Below are 16954 nucleotides of genomic sequence, written 5' to 3'. Positions count from 1 at the left end.
TCGCCCAACTCACACGTAATAAACCCCTTACGAAAAATGGCAAAACGAAAGACAGAAAACAGGACCTTTCAAGACAGGTGGGAGGCAAACTCTGACCCCAGACTTTGATGAACTTGCATCTAAGAAGAGATGCCAAGTATCTGGTTTAGACCCAGGTGCATCAGAGTAAATCACAGTGTAGCAAGTTAAGCTTGGATTAATATTTTCTTTGGTTAACTTTGGACTGTTCAGAGTTGAAAGATTGGATTTTCATCAAACCAAGTTGTTATTTTTTTGACTTGTTGGCTTGTGAAAAAAATACTTTTAAAAGGAGCTTAAAGGCAATAGAGAAATATTATTTATTGAATATTTTATTTCTCATTTGTTAATACTTCTTCTGAAAAGAGTTTAACCAAAACTATTATTAAACATTTATTTTAATAAGAAAAAGTTTAACATGACATATGTTGAAAGAAGAGAAAACATGCAGATGTTGTTGAAAATTTTCAATAAATATTTAGTTTGGCCCACGACTTAGTCCAAGTTTTTAATTTTAATTTGAGTTTGACACCCCTGGTTTATGTTAAGCCAGTAGGCTCTGAAGAGAGGGGATTGATAATTTGTATCGTTTTATTTCTTTTCAAAATAACATAGGTTTTAACACCATTTATATTAGGGTGAGATTTGTTCATACTTTATTATTATGTACCTATGTAACATTTACTTGATGAAACCGATCAAAATCATGAAAACGAAAGGAAGCTAGGGACTTGCAGCCCAAATCCATCTGAAGATTAAGGGGCCATGAAGATGGTGGCCAAGAGCGATATTCCCACTCCCTACTACTGTGACATGGCGGTAGATAGAATCAGTGGCACTGGGAGGGCAGAGGAAGATTTTCCTGATGCTTTTCAGTCAGGGAGATTATGGCTCAGCTGCAGGGAATAGATCTGGATGTGGTTGATGTTCAATTCGTAACTGATGGCGAAGACAGCAAGCAATAGCCTTACTCTTAAAGCGAGCCGACAGCCGGTGATTCAGGAGCAATGAGGTGGGTGCGTCAGGATGGGAAGGAATGAGTTTCTGGGGTAGCTTAGAGGAGTGGGGATTAAAGGAGAGGGGAGAGAAGGTAAAGGTAGGGAGACTGAGGGGCGGGAATAAGAGGGAAAAAGTACATGCAAGGTTGTATGCTCATCGGGTGCCATGGTGACACGAGCCACCATCAATCCTAGGGAGCTAGTCACGAAAACTGAATGATGATTAAATAGCAATTTTCCAGATTCCACATTATCAGGCATCAATGGTGTGATCTTTTGGTCTAGACCCTGCTCATTGCCTCCATCACTGGTTCTTTCAGCAGCTGGCTGACTCTCTGTTACAGACACCCAAACCAGAAAGCAGAGCGAGGGAGAGAGACAACACAGAGATTGTGGTGGTGCTGGTGGTGAAGGAGTAGAGTGAGCCATCAGAGAGTGGAAAGATAGCCAAGTTGGTTTATTGTCATGTGATTGTACATGCAACCCAACAAAATACAAACAACAAATATACCCAGTGATCCAAAACAAAATATATATAAAAAATAATATGTGGGTTTCTTTGTCCCCTATTTAATCAGCTGTAGCGGTTAGCACAATGCCTTTACGGTGCCAACGATTGGGACCGGATAAGGATTCGAACCCCGCGCCATCTGAAAGGGTTTTCTCCAATGGCTCGAGTTTCATCCCACTATTCAAAACTGTACCGAGGGTGTAGGTTAATTGGGGATAAAATAGGGTGGCTCAGACCCGTGGGCTGAAATGGCCTGTAAACGTGCTGTATGTCTAAATAAATAAGTCTCACTACCTGCAGAAAGAATGTGTTTTCCAGCCCAGAATTCCTGGCTTTTATGCTCCTTTACTTTTTCCTTGGAGGTAGTGTCTTGAGATATTGGAGGCTGGATGATAAGGGTCCTCAATGATTCTCTGAGCCCTCTTTAAAAGGATAGCTCCCTGCAGATTAGAGGGAAGGAAGACTCCAGCAATCTTCTCAGCAGTTTTAATAATTTATTAATTTCATTTATAGACACCTAAAGATACAGGATGTCATTCATCAATCTCAAAGCCTGCTGGAAGAAATTATTTCCCAGCCTGGTAGCTCATTTTTTAAGTTTCTGTGTCTCTTCCTGGGGTCAAGGATACTGTTTGCTGGACGGAAAGTGTCTTCAATAATTCTTCGACCCCTATTTAAGCAGCGCACCCAGCGAATCCTGTCAATAGAGGAGAAGGAGACCCCAATGATCTTCTCAGTTGTTTTCATGATCCTCTGTATTGACTTCTGATCTGATGTTTTGCAGCTATTATGCCACACAATGATGCAGCCAGGCAGGATAGACTCTACGGTAAAATGTTGTTGGGATGGGCTCTGGTAGCCTTGCCCTTTTCAATTTGCCGAGGAAGAGTAGCCGCTGCTGTGGGTCCAGGATGAGGCCGATTCCTCATGGATCTGGTGAAGCTCCAATGGTTCAATTAGCTGTCCCAGGGCACCAGGCCACCTCTCCACACAGGGCAGTGAGTGGTGCCAGAGGGTGAGCCAGGTCAAGGGTTGGGGTCATCCCAGTTGTGAGAGAAGAAGCCCCCACTCCACAGTCAACCCATCAGCGCCAATGCCACCAGATTAATTCCTGCAGAATGACCACTGACAAAGGACAGCATATGTACAGTGTATAATGTGCATGACAATAAACCCATCATCAAAGAACAAGCCCAGTAGCTAACCCCATTTAATAGCGGTAGGTTAAAATTGATTTTAACAGTTTTGCAATTTACACATTCTCCTCCAGAAATCGAATGTGCCTCTCGACCTTTGCGGAGGAATGAAATGTCAATGTTATTTTTCCCACAATTATCTCTACTTGTCCATAATTCAACCGCAGAGCTAGGAATTTTGTGAGAACCTGCTTAATAGAATATGGGTCTGCAGGTGACCAAACAGCGACAACATACTTTTATCTAAAACCTTCAATGTTGGAAAGAATCCCAAGTCACTTCACAGGACCACTATAAACACAATCTATGCTCAGAAATGATGCACGCTCACCCCACACTCACCTGGAGATCAAGATTCTAAGAACAGATAAGATTCCAGACATAGAAGAGTAGCGATGATAAAGCTCAGATGTTTCAATGATCGTGTGTACAGATTGAGGACTAAGTCATGGTGTTACGCTCAAATAGAACAATGGTTCGCAACCTTTTTCTTCCCGCTCACATACCACATTAAGTAATCCCTATGCCATCGGTGCTCTGTGATGATTAAGGTATGTGAGTGGGAAGGGAAGGTTGAGAACCACTGCTCTAGACCCAATTGTTACTGAAATATTTTGCTTGAGAAAAATGGTCATTGGCCCCTTTCCTTTGGAGTTCTGAAACCGTGCACATAACGAGTCAATGAGGGACGATTAAAACAGTGGTTTTCAAACCTTTTCTTTCCACCCACGCACCGCCTTAAGCAATCTCTATGAACACCTGTGGCATAGGAAGGGCTGAAAGTGGTATGTGAGTGGAAAGAAAAAGGTTGAGAACCACTGGTTTAGAAAGACAACAGAAAGAAATGATGAAACCATCAGTCCTGCAGCCAATCAACATCTGATGTCCAGTTTGCAGAGAAAGTGCTTCATAAAAATAGAAGTCTCACCCATATGTGACCTTAAAACTTGTGATATTATGATATATAGCAGAAATTACAAGAAAGGACAACTCATCATATAGTTGCTTATCCATGCCCATGCTAATTTCCTGACTAACATCCCATCTCGCTCCTTTAAGAACATTATCTCATTCAAAACTCACAGTGGTGTTAGATTGCACCAAAGTTCAGTCAACTATCACCACCATGCTTTCTAGTGTACAGCAATTCGCGATCAGATTTCAGATTTATTGTCAGAGTACATACATGGCATCACATCCAGTCCTGAGATTCTTTATACTGAGGGAGAGGCAAAATTACCACTTAATGGTAGCGCAAAAAAAACTACCCAGTGTATAAAAAACTGTAAACAGATAACAAATGTAAACAAACTGTGCCATTCAGAGAGAATTAAAAATAATAAAGTGCACAAATACTTGAGTTTGCTGTTGAGGAGTCTGATGGTGGAGGGGTAGCAGCTCTTCCTGGTGATGTGAGTCTTGTGGCACCGATACCTCTTTCCTGATGGCAGCAGTGAGAACAGAGCATGTGCAGGGTGATGTGGAACCTTGATGTTTGCTGCTGCTCTCCGATGGCAGCGTTCCCTGTAGATGTTCTCAATAGTGGGGAGGGTTTTGCCTGTGATGTCCTGGGCTGTGTCCACTACCTTTTGGAGGGCTTTACACTCATGGGTATTGGTGTCTCTTATACCAGACCGTGATACAGCTGGTCAGCACACTTTCCACCCCACACTTGTAGAAAATTGCCAGGGTTTCTGATGTCAAACCAAACCTTTGCAAACTCCTGAGGAAGTAGATGTGCTTTCTTCACGACGCCATTAGAGTTTTGGGTCCAGGAAAGATCCTCTGAGATAGTGATTCCCAAGTACTTAAATTTGCTCACCCTTTCCACCTCTGATCCCCCAATGATCACTGGATTGTAAACCTCAGGCTTTCCTTTCCTGAAGTCCACAATCAGCTCCTTAATTTTGGTGACATTGAGTGCAAGGTTGTTGTGGGTGCACCATTCAGCCAGGTTTTCAGTCTCCCTCCTGCATACTGACTCATCCCCTTCCTTTATACAACCCATTACCATGGTATTGTCAGCAAATTTGTACCGAGCCACACAGTGTAGGTGTAAAGCGAGAAAAAGGTAAAGGTAAAGCTTCCATTATTGTCACGTAGAATATAACAGACATGAAGTTCTTCAACTCTTGTCTGCCATACTTTGTCCAGCACCCCTACAGCAGCTGGTGTTTCTAGGTGATCTCCCCTTCAAGTACTGACCAAGCCTGAGTCAGCTTAGCTTGCAAGAACAGACAATCCCAGGCGAATTCAGGCTATGAGGCAAAGGGCTCAGAACGCAGCACCACCGTTGTGGTGCAACGGTACTAAGGGAGAGGGTGGAGGAGATGTTCTTACCAATCCTCATTGACTGGGGTTTGGATGTGATGAAATCTTCATTCCAGTTACACAGTGTCCCAGGTCTTTGGAGTTGCCGATCAGTTTCGAGCAATGTTTTGATTTGATTGTATTAGTGGTGGTCCTGTATCGGTAAACCTTGACTAGCACAGATCAGGACTGGGACCTTTGTATCCAACCAACTTGCACAAACCCAGCTCCTTTTGGTAGTTATCTCTGAACATTAAACTCTTCACTCCTTTCCCGGAATTTTTTTTAAGCACCCATCCCTCTTTATTTTTCTCCTTTTCGAATATCTTATGTCAAATCATGTTTGAAAATGCCAGCAACTGCATTTGGATATCATCCTATATTCAGGGCGAACTTCAAATTGTAAATTTCAAATGAAGGTGGCGACTCAAGAATGAGGGCACATTTTCAAATGCTTACATTGAGTGAAATACTGAGGTAGCGTTAACTGGGTTCCCATGAGAAATTAAGAGAGATTTTGTTTTCCCCATTTTGGTACCAGGTCATTTAGTCCCGCGGCTGCAGAGCATTGTTCAGGCGATGCAGCTTGTAATAAATAGCCATGCGGCGTTCGAAGATGAAGTGTGCAATCTCAAGATTACACTGAGGAGATCATTATTGCGACCTTTAGAAGCCCGAGCGCCCGGGGTGAGACTGGGCGCATATTGCCTGTTGGAGTTATATCTGGCCGAGTCATCCATCGCGCTCTGCAAATATCTCCCCCGTCAACAGATATTGATTCTCTCTCTCTCTTTCTCTCTCGGACTGGATCACTGACTAGTGATGGAAGGTATTCCTTACACCCTGGAGGCATTTGGCCAGCAAGCACTTTGTCATTTAGATGCCTGGCCTCCTTATGAACCTTATTTCTTGACAGCTCTTGGCTGTAACGGGTTTCCATTGTCGGGGTTCATTAATGGCAAGGAAGCCGCTCCTGGAGCAAAAGGGACTCGGCTCCGGTTCAAGGAGAAACTGTGATCATTTAATTCTAATCACGAGGTGTACCTTTCATTCACATCAGAATCAAACGTTCCTGAGTTTGGTAGTGGGTTATATGATTTAGGCTTGATCTTCCCATAGGCAAGAGCGTCTCCGTCTCTGCCACATCGCTTCGCCTGAAAGCCGCACCGGCTTTCAGGTTGCGGCGGGATTGGGTGACCACCCTCCTGGCTGAAGCGCTGGTCTTCCGAAGGCGTGGCTGCTTTCAGTGAACACCTGTGCATGCGGCCGGAGAAGTCCCTTCGCCCCGCCACCCCTCTCCCGTTATTTCCCACCCCCCCCCCTCCTTTCTTATCCCCATCCTTCCACCGCCCCATCCCCACTCGCTCCTCGCACAAAATCTTGCGCTCACATTTTTTGGTGGCATGAGGGCAATGGAGAGGGGCCCGACAATGTTACATCACCGAAAACACGAGGGTTTGTTGAAATCTTGGCATCTGGAACAGATAAACCGCTTTGTTTTATTATTGGAATTATTTGGAATTGGCGGAGATTTGGTTTTTTAATTAAAAAACCACTTTGCTCTGCCTTCTTCTATGTGCCCTAGAGTGAAATAAACAGACAATGATCAGGAATCCGGGAAGATTTCAGGGATTTTAGTTCCCGTTTCCAATTCCATCCGCATCGCACAGATGCCCCTCTGTATCGCCACTTTATGGCAGGCAGTGTTTGACCGTCTTGCCTATATGAATCTTTTCAAACTCTCTGCATTGTGTCTGTTTGATAATTAGGTCTCTGGCGTAATCTCTCAGAAAATTATTATGGGGTATGGCTGAAACGAGCCATTGCCCTGGCCCTGGAGGTGATATTACAATAGCCGTTAAAGTTACTCCGTTCAGCATCTGCCCAGGTCTGTCGGTTTCTCTCTTTCTGCCGCTCATTGTCAGCGTTCGTTTGATAACATTGGGGTTTTTTTTTAACCGCGTTAAGGGCATTTGGTCAACGTTGGCAGAGTATTGTGGATGCGAATGGGCCAATATCAGCTTCGAGACAAAATTATTCTTTTGTGGACTGGGGTTGGAGAACGGAGTGTACTGACAACAGAGAAAAGACCACCTCAAAAGGGAGACCGTGCGGCAAAGAGGATCTTCACCTCTTCCTGAATGAGGGGGGGGGGGGGGGGGGAATCGGGATAAATCCCCCCCCAGTTATTTTTATTAATCCCGTGATTTTTTTTAAAATGCAATTTAAGTCATTACCACGCCAAGGCAATATTTTTGAACAGTGACACCGTTCAAAAGATTAAATAAAAGGCACATATTAGGAAGAAAGGAGGCCATTGCTTAAAGGTGACGACTAAATTGTGCAAGCGAACCAAATGGAACAAGCCAGAGGGGCTGAATGGCCTTGCGTCCCTTTGAAACTGCTACATCGCGTGGCAATAATTTAGAAGTCAAGCAACAACGACCGTCATGGGGGAAACGTAAAGGAGAAGGTGGAAAATGGGACAGGGCAGCGGACTGAGCAGTAAGGAGGGGAGGGGGGTCTTAATGAGGGAGCCGATGGAAAGAGCAAAGCGGGACAAATAGCTCGAAACGGCGAAGGAGAGAAAGGGGCAGAACGTTGGTGATTCTACCGCGCCCGCAGGAGAAAGGAATCTCAGGCCGGTATGTGATGTGCTCAATCGGAACTTCTCCTCCTGGATACCTGCTTCTGGCTGCATCCCTGGCAGCTTGATGCCTCCCCTTTCCGCTTCAGGCCCTTTCTCCCGTTTCCCCCTCCTTACTGCTCCGCTCGGTGCCCTGCACCATTCTCCACGTTCTTCTTAATGCTTCCCTCATCGCGTTCGCTGCTGCCTGTTTTCAGGCGTTTTAATTAAGCCACGCGATGCAGAGGTCAACTGACACAAAGTGAGCAAAGACGTGCAAGAAACGGGTTACCCATCTCTAGAGCAAGCGCTTGGTTTCTTGTGTTAACAAGGGTTTGTTTTCTTTGCCTACCCATGAAATCTCATTTACCGCACAAGCTGCCTGGTCCGAATGAAGCAGCGACTTATATTCTATATTTAGGTAAGGGCATCTTCAATGGGGTGACAAATTGAGAGGCGATTGGTTGGAGTGTTCAAGGGAGACTAATATGATCCAGAACCGAGGTCAGGAGAGCTGCTTGTCAAAAAAGAACATCTTTGGATGTCACAAATGAAAAAAAACCCAGGTGACTGATGGCTCGGGCCACGTAAAAGCGACCAGGGATTTAAGGGGTGCAGTCGAAACAGAGTTAATTTTCCACAGATTTTTCCAACATTTTGCTGTCCGAAAAAAACCCAACACACTATTCCACAGTACACAGGACAAATTGAGAGGCGATTGGTTAGAGTGTTCAAGGAGGACGATAATGATGCAGAACCAGGGGCTGGGGAGCTACTTGGCAAGAAAGCATCTTTGGAGAGCACAACATGAAAAATAAATTGAAAATGTAGAGAAGCTTAAACCCAGGTGACTGACATTTATTTAAAGAAGGAAAAGCAGCGACAAACCACGATAGTTACTACTCAGAGTATGAGAATAATCATTCCACCACCGAAGATTAGTAAAAAATCAATATGCATTTGGTTGCAACAGACAGGAGAAAATAAACTGGACTGGACGATGTGGTCAGATGACAATTAGCAACTGTGATCATGCAATAAAAATAAAGGAATTGGCACAAATGTCACCTAAACCCTACTGTCAGTATTTCCAGCAGAGATGCTGGATAGAATGCTTGGCTTCCCAGAAGGATGAGGCTTTTGTTTTCAAAATTAACCTAATTCAAAAAGCACTACTGTAATTTACACCAAAGAAACAAAAGTACCCAGGGCCAGACGGTTTCTATCCCAGAGTTTTAAAGGTCAGTAAGAACGTTGCACATTTGGGAAGTGAAACCAAGAAATGATACAGTGGTTTTCTTAACATCTGTTATTGGGGAAACTCCCGAAGTCTGTAATTAAGGACAGAACACCTTGAAATCTTTCAGGTGATTAGAGAAAGTTAAGCTGGATTTGTAACGGGTTTGGTTATGCCTCACAAACCTGTTCCAATTCTTTTATATGAAATGGCTGGAAGGAGGAGAAAAAGGAACTTGATAATGTCCCTCTTGAGTGGCTGAAGCTCGTGATATTAAAGGAAAAAAAATGTTGACCTTGACAGGAATGTGGCAGAATGTCAGAAAGAATAATTGGCAGATTCTGCCAATTGTCAGAATTTTAACCAATGGAATCCAACAACCGTCATTTTGAAGCTTCAGCTGTTCACTGGATTTATAATTAGTTCTCTATTAATTGTATAAAACTACAGCAGTGGTTTTCAAACTGCCCCCTAAACTCACAATCCCCCTTAAGCAATCCCTATGCCATCAGTGCTCTGTGATAAGTAAGGGATTGCTTAAGGTGGGACGTGAGTGGGAAGGGACGGCTGAGAACCACTGCTCTGGACCCAATTGTTACTGATATATTTGCCTTGAGAAAAATTAGCATTGGGCCATTTCCTTTGGAGTTAGGAAATCATCCACAGAACTAGTCGATGAGGTACGATTAAATGGTGGTTTTCAAATATTTTCTTTCCACTCAAATGCATCCTTAAGCAATCCCTTACTAATCACAGATCACTTATGGGATAGGGAATACTTAAGATGGAATGTGTGTTTAGGGGGCCAGTTTGAAAACCACTGGTTTAGATGATGAGATTGAAATGTATCCTACTGAAATGTGCCAATTAAGCTGCATTTAAAAAGACATAAATAAAAACCAATTAAATGCATATGAAATGGCAATGTATGGATGTAAAAGCAACAAACGAAGTACTATCTAAATGGTGAAAATTTCAAAATAATAGTCTTTTGGGTCCATGTGCAAAGTCCATTATATTGATGCAGAAAACCAACCGAGGAGAGGCAGCCAACAAACATATAGAAGGGGCCCTAACGTGCCACACACACTTCTTCCTCCACCTATTGGAGAGAAGGCATAAGAGTACCAAGGCACATCCCAACAGGCATGATTTCCCCCATAGCCAACAGGCCCCTGAATGGACCCAACAGTAGAGCTGTCATTGCTTCCCCTGCATGATGCTCATTGACAAAACTGCACTGCCTGAATTTCAAAGGTTAACATCCAATTACTTTGTATTGTGTAGAATTAAATATTTACAGGGGTAAGTCAGACTGAAATCTTTTAGGAACAGATTTGGTCCAAAGAAGAAATGCTTTACCTTTCACATGAGGAGAATGGCATTGGTAAGCAACGATGGTGAGGCCGCATGCCCTTGAAACGAGCAGTGGAGATGGAACTAAAAGTAGAGATGGAGGAGAGACCTTGTCTACAAATTGGAAACATAATTACTAGAAAAGTGTGACAAAAACCTGGAATTCTGTTGTGAAAATCCACAATTATAGCCAAACCTGTTGGGGGATATAGGTTAAAGGCGGGTACATGGAGTTAAAACACAGACCAGCCATTAAATGGTGGAACGGAGTAAAAGAGCTAACTGTTCCAATGACAGGTGCGGCAGTTGGCTTCATTACAAAAAGACGAAATGAGTGAGACAGGGACATTTTTCAATGGATATAGATTGGGTATCTGGCTCCTAAACAGCCAAATGTTTGATCTCATGGATGCCCAAAAGTGCTTTGAAAAGTTAGCAAATGTCTTCACAAATTCAACACCAATTATTTATGTCCTAAAACCAATGGTTGGAAACCTAATATTGATAACACCCCACTTCATTTAACTAGATTTATGAAATCTTCTCACTCAAGGGTAAAAAAAAAATAACTATTAACATCTGTTTTGCCTTTAGAAATGTTAACATCTTTTATCTAATTATAATTCCAGGAAACGGATGGCCTTGATATTGATATGTTTTACTCACATTAAAAGACAAAAACTGCATTCAGTGGAAATTAGCCAGATTCTACAACATTTGAAATCGTTTATTCACGGCGTCAAATTCAAAGGTATTAGTAAATGGATTTGTAATCTAATAAACTACAGAGCTTTGTATGCCATCATATTTTCGACACAAGAGCGGTGATGAAGGGAAGCAGGCTGATGATGTGCGCTCTTCAGGAATCGTCCCCACAGCCCGATAGGTTTGTTGCCCACTCTGCAAGAGGAACAGGATATTCGGTTTTGATTTATGCTGCGGTCAACTCGCACAGTATATCAGGAGAAGCGGAGATCAGATTACACTGCAAGACGCCCATTATTTCTTTACTCCGTTTGAAAGTTAACCACAAAAGAGTTGATGAGCCCTTTAATCTGCAGAAGTATTTTGATCCAGAGAAATATGCTCTTAAATGTATGAATGCCCTTTAGCCTTTCATGCCGAGGTGTGTTGACGGTGGTCGACGCGCCAATGAGGGCCGCCGCTGCCTATATATTTCTGCAAGGCTTCCATGCGAAGTCCCACCACTTCCTCGCAGGAGGACAGACTGCGTGCACTGATCTCTTCTGTTAGCAAGTAACAACTTCGGGGAGATTCGGATTGCGTGCATGTGAAACGACGTTTCTAATTTTAAAGACAATGACATTTATGACATTTTAAAACTCGAGCTGTTGTTTTCAAAACAAACCCAAGTCTTCAAAATAACTTGGCCAAGGCACCTCGCTTGGAAAACCAGACACAACAAAGACATTCTGGAACAGTAGTGCCTGCGTGTTCTAAATGGGCGTTGCAGTCAGATCAGTTTCCTGGGGGTGTTAATTGAGAATTTGAATGCTCTGAAATCGTATTTACTAATTAATTCCAGATCAGCGTTGAAATCCCATTGGCGGTGTATCGCCAAGGGATCAAGAGGTTCACAAACAAGACGCCCTTTCAGATCAATTCCTGTTAGTTTTCTGCATTGGGAGTTGAAGCTTTCTACGCTGAACCCTCGAGGAGTCTTGCTAGTAATGTCATTAGGACCGCTTAAAAGTCCTGGTCTCTTGAGATGGACTGCACAAAAAGGGGGCGCTTGCGAAAGAGAAAGGCAGTAAGTTGAAGCTAAAGGGTTCACGCCGTGTTGAGGCGAGACAGGCAGCAAGGGACCCCCCAAAAAAGGAAAGAAGTTGTCGAAGGAGCTCCTGCCTCAAGCCGGGACGGCTGGTTTCAGGTCCGGTCGAGCTGAGCTGACCCCTCCGCGTCCAAGCCAGAACAAATCGAAGCTTGACTTCTGTCCGGATTGGATAGGACAGAGCGTTTCGCGCGTCTCCATCAACCTTGGTGTCAGGACCCACTACTTTCCCCTCACTACGATGTCGATCTCTCCCTCTCCGCGTCTCAAGCTCAGAAAGTAAAAGGGGTGGAGAAAGGCAAGGCTTAAAGCCTGTGTTCATGGGGCTCAGCTATGTCTTTGATGCCGACACGTTATATTTTTGATCGTGCAGGATAGCAGACTAATAACCTCCCAGAAAGTTTGGTTCAGAAGATAATGATTAAAGGCCGTGGGTTAACTCGATCCGCTGCAGAGCGTGATCATAATCTCACTTGGCATGTCTGTGCTAAAAAAAGGGGTTGGTTATTCGCAATACAAGTTTCATTCAACCAGTACCACGGTTGAGCAGTGGATGCGAACTCACAGATTAGTATCGAAAGAAGCAATTTCACATTCACTAATGTTTGCGGTTGCACTAAATGACTGGCAGAGTTCCACTCCCTCCGGCCTGATCCAACTCAACACGAAACTTCTTCACGATAATCAACCGGTGATTGACTCGTTTGCAATGTTGAATTATGTTTAATATTCTCCGCGATATTCAAATACGCACACACATACACAAACACACGCACACCCCCACCCACATGCATACAGACACGCACACACACCCTCCCACCCGCACACAAACCTACACACACCCCCACCCACATGCATACACAGACACGCACACCCCCACCCACATGCATACACAGACACTCACACCCCCACCCACACATACACACACACATCCATATACAGACATAGACATACACACACACACTCCTGGGCATTTCTAGTACATTGAATAACTGCGAGAGTCCCCGAAAGTACCAGATGTAGTCACTGTTCCTTCCACCTGGCAAGTGTTTAACATCCTACAGAGGACAGAAGCCCGACTGAGACTAGAAATGAGTTAAATAGTCAGAAACGCCTTGCAAGATTCAGTGGAAACAACTTTCCTAATAACGTGAACATTTAAAAAAAATACACATGCTGAAAATCTGGAATAAAACCAAAGTTTGCTGTTTAACACTCGGCAGTTCAGGCAGGTCCTGCAAAAAAGTGACGATAAAGCCATTTCTCGTTCCACAGTGCATGTCCGCTGATGGTTTAAGCATTTTCCGGCTTATTTTCTAATAACCTTTCTCCCTGCATTTGCCAACGAAAGGCATCTACCCCGCTCCCCCTTTATAGCCTTCATGGACAAATCAAAGCACCGCACCAGTTGCACATCAGTAAATCGGAAAGTTTTAAAAATCCTCAACAAAATGTTGTCTTTTCTTCGCTTCCCCACATCCCGAGTTTCAAGGGAACACCAAGTGCGCTGGGCTCAAATTTGAGGTGGAAAGCCAGCCAGAAGTCCGAAGCCTGGTTCACCATTCCCCCATAGGTGGGAATGGTGAACATCGTTCTGTGTCCTTTTATTTATCATAACAAGTGCAAGCTGCACTGTCCCGATCAAATAAAATGGTCCAGAAAGAACAGCGTCGGCAACAACCACTTTTAAAAGCAACATATCCAATGGATCTCGAGAGCATTGCAGCTCATTTTATTTTGCAGCACGACTTCTTTGAGGATGGTGGGAAGAGATGGTGTTTCTTACCTTGAAGTCACCATTGGCATCGAAATCTTAGTCCAGTTTATTTCCCTCGTGTAAGATTCCACGCTTATTCTGAGTGACAGTAAAGCAAGGATAACGCGAGTTGAACGTCTTGGAGGGTTGCCAGAAGGAAGCTATCCTTGTCTGTGAATGTGGCTCCCCCCACCCCCCCCTGTCTTGCTCTCTTTTAAAATTCGCAAAAGCCAAGAAGCTGTTTATAAAGGCTGAGTCGGGTTGCTTGGAGGCGACGTGTGAGCATCAGCATCTGCCTTGGCTCTGGCTGCCTCGCTGAGCTGCTTTCCGCGGTGCAGAGGTGAGAGCGAGCAGAAGTTGAGCTCAAACTCTCTTGACTCCGTCCCGTTGCAAGCTTCTACCAACCCATACCACACGCGGATCTCCCAGCGGCCAATCACAGACCAGCATACTTATCTTTCCTCCCCCCCCCCTCCCCAAACTGGAAAAGACAAAGAATGCGGAGAGAACACCAATCAAAGGAAGAGAACGCGCCCGCTTGACCAATGACGGAACGACTGTCTTTCCTTCCTTGAATGAAAACCCGTGCGGCGGCGGCGGCGGCGTTGGGATGAGCAAGCGAACAGCAGTCCAAACCCTGAGCAGCTTCCACCAGCGATCGCTTTCTTCCCCTCGGCATTGCATTTAGGATGTGTGCAGGACCCAGCCTTGATGTTGCGCTTGCATTAAGTTCGGTGATCGCTGAGCGAAGTTTTTGTTTTCACACTCCCTTGAAAACAAAACCGAAGCGCCTCTCCACCTGAAATCCCGCACCGTGCGCTGGCTCGCCGACGGGCGTTTCTTCCCCGCACCTTTGCTGGAAGGGAGCAGTGTGTGCGCGGCTCAGGGTGACACGGGCCCCAAGACAGGAACGTGTTTTCACTGACATGCTGTGATTTTTAAAAAAAAATATGGCTGCAAGATACGAGGCGGGTTAGAATTGACACAAATCACAAAATAATCATTACCCCCCCCCCCCCCCCCACTTCGTTTAAAGGTCCAGTAAACTCCGCAGGAACACGGAGCCAGAAGGCAGAGCAGAGCAAATCGCGCAGCAGAGTGAAATAAGAACTATTTATGAAAACAGTTACATGTTAACCTGTTTATGACGACTTTATGTCACTAAAAAAAAAGATCTTGATAATGTGGAGAGAGTACCGGGGACTTCCAGTATATAATTCTGACTTCTATTTCTATAAATCTGCTCTGTGGTCCTGGAGAAACCTCGTCTTTACTGTGGTATGAGCGACAAATAGAGGAGACTTGACTAATGGGACATTTACAACGGCGAGAACGCACTGATTGCAAACCCTTGATATTTGTGATATCGAATTGCACCTTTTTAATTAAAAAAAAACCCCACCAGGGTCGCGCCAGTTTACGAACAGCGTAGACGCACGGCCAAAACGAAACCACGGTGAATGTTAACGGCCGGCGTGCCGGGAGGGACGGGTTCATTCTCGCCCTGCAGCCTTGCCCCCTCCCACGGAAAGCCGGCTCATTTCATCTCCTTTGAACCGAGGCGTTGTTCAATATTTCCAACACACTTCGGAGGAAGTGGGGAGGGGGCGTCCAGAGAAATGGATATAAAAAGCACACTTGCTCTTCGCGATAACTTTGCATTGCATCCAAAATTAAACTGTATGTCATGGTAGCCAGACCGCGGTTGCTTTGTTTTTTCAGGCAGGGGTGAGGTGCTGCTCGAGGTTGCAGGCAGGATTGGTGTCCGTTCAACTTCACATCGGCTCCAAGTGAAAGTCGCGCAGTTCAGTGCTGTCCGCACCCTCCATCTAGCGGCCAGCGTTAGTCGTGGGAAGGACCGCGTGTCTCTGCAAGTTTGGCGGTGTCGTTAATGAGTGAAAGGCTGCCGTTCCAAAGCAGAAAATCCCCCGACTTGCCTCAGCGCCGGTCATTGCAAACTCTGAAGGTTGTGTCCCTCCCCTCCACTTCCAACTGAACACATCCAAGCCAAGAATGTACCTATTAACCTGTGGAGCATATTTGGGCTCTCCTTCGAGATCACTGATCATCAAAATAAACCAAATGACAGATGATTGAATCTTTATTTTCTAAGTGTGAATTTTAAGGCTACAATGAGAATCCAGTGCGTTAGAAAATTGGCTACATCATTAATCCAGTCGTTCATATGCACAGAGTAACGTGGCTGAAGTTTGACCACACGCGGCTTAAACAAAGTGTCGTGCATTTCTTTTTCTTGCTCTCGTGCTGCTCCCATCCCAAATTCTTTTTTTAAATTCCCCGGCAAGTGCCTCTTTCTTCGCGCCCTGCTTCTCCCAGGCTTTTGCCATCCGCTCCCCCGATTCGAGCATATCGTGGGCGCCGCCCCGTGGAGCGGCCGTGAACTCCGCACCCACCCCCTCCCCGCGCAACCCCGGCAAGGCAGCAAAACACCTCGATCCCCGGACGACGTGCTGGGACAATCATGCATGATTGTGAGGGGAAAGGGGCAGTCGTTCTCAGAGCGTGCGCTGTTCCGAAGCTATTGTCAGAAGTACCCTTCTCTCAGGTAGTGAGTGAAATCTAAAGCCCCTTTCACACTTGCATCCCAGTAAATTGGCCGTTCAGTATCCCGGGAATAGAATGGGGGGGGGGGGGGGGTTGGCCTTTCACACTAGACCTCTCCTAACCAGGATCCTGAACGCAAGGGTCCATCCCCCGCGTTTGCTGCTGCCTGCTTCACACTTGCCTGATCTCGACGCCGGCGTCTCTAGACACGGTGATTGTACTAGGGGGTCGAGGCCGGCGATCCCTGGCGTGAGACGACATCAACTGACTCCAGCGTTGAGCGGATTTTGCTTTCACACTTGCCACTTTAAAGGCCGATTGGCATTCGATTCCTGGGATCCACGGGCCAGTGTGAAAGGGGCTTAAGGTTCCTACAAGCTACTCTGGTGTAAAGTTGCTCCTGCAGATTAATGTCTATTTAAGTGAGATAAAGGCAACCTTTCTAGGATACAACAAAACACCAAGGCTCTGCAATTCTCTGCCTGCTTAAGGTTTTTTTGTTACTATTTACTTGTGACATTTTAGTGTCTACCTTGATTTTTAAAAAAATTAATTTACATCTACAGGATGGTCACAGGCCCACGAACCT

General features: G+C 45.0%; 1 protein-coding gene across 1 annotated transcript in view; it reads right to left on the bottom strand.

The window, feature by feature from the left end:
* Window positions 1-14199, bottom strand: part of ndnf (neuron-derived neurotrophic factor) — a 29837-nt gene extending 15638 nt beyond the window's left edge. Inside the window, exon 1 of the mRNA XM_069922893.1 lies at window positions 13831-14199. Within this exon, the coding sequence (XP_069778994.1) occupies window positions 13831-13850 (20 nt within the window). The 5' untranslated portion in view covers window positions 13851-14199. The remainder of the gene's footprint in view (window positions 1-13830) is intronic.
* Between the last annotated feature and the right edge of the window lie 2755 nt (window positions 14200-16954).

The sequence above is a fragment of the Narcine bancroftii genome, chromosome 3 (genome assembly GCF_036971445.1).
Source record: "Narcine bancroftii isolate sNarBan1 chromosome 3, sNarBan1.hap1, whole genome shotgun sequence".
NCBI lineage: Eukaryota > Metazoa > Chordata > Chondrichthyes > Torpediniformes > Narcinidae > Narcine > Narcine bancroftii.
This window is presented reverse-complemented; position numbering and strand designations above follow the sequence as displayed.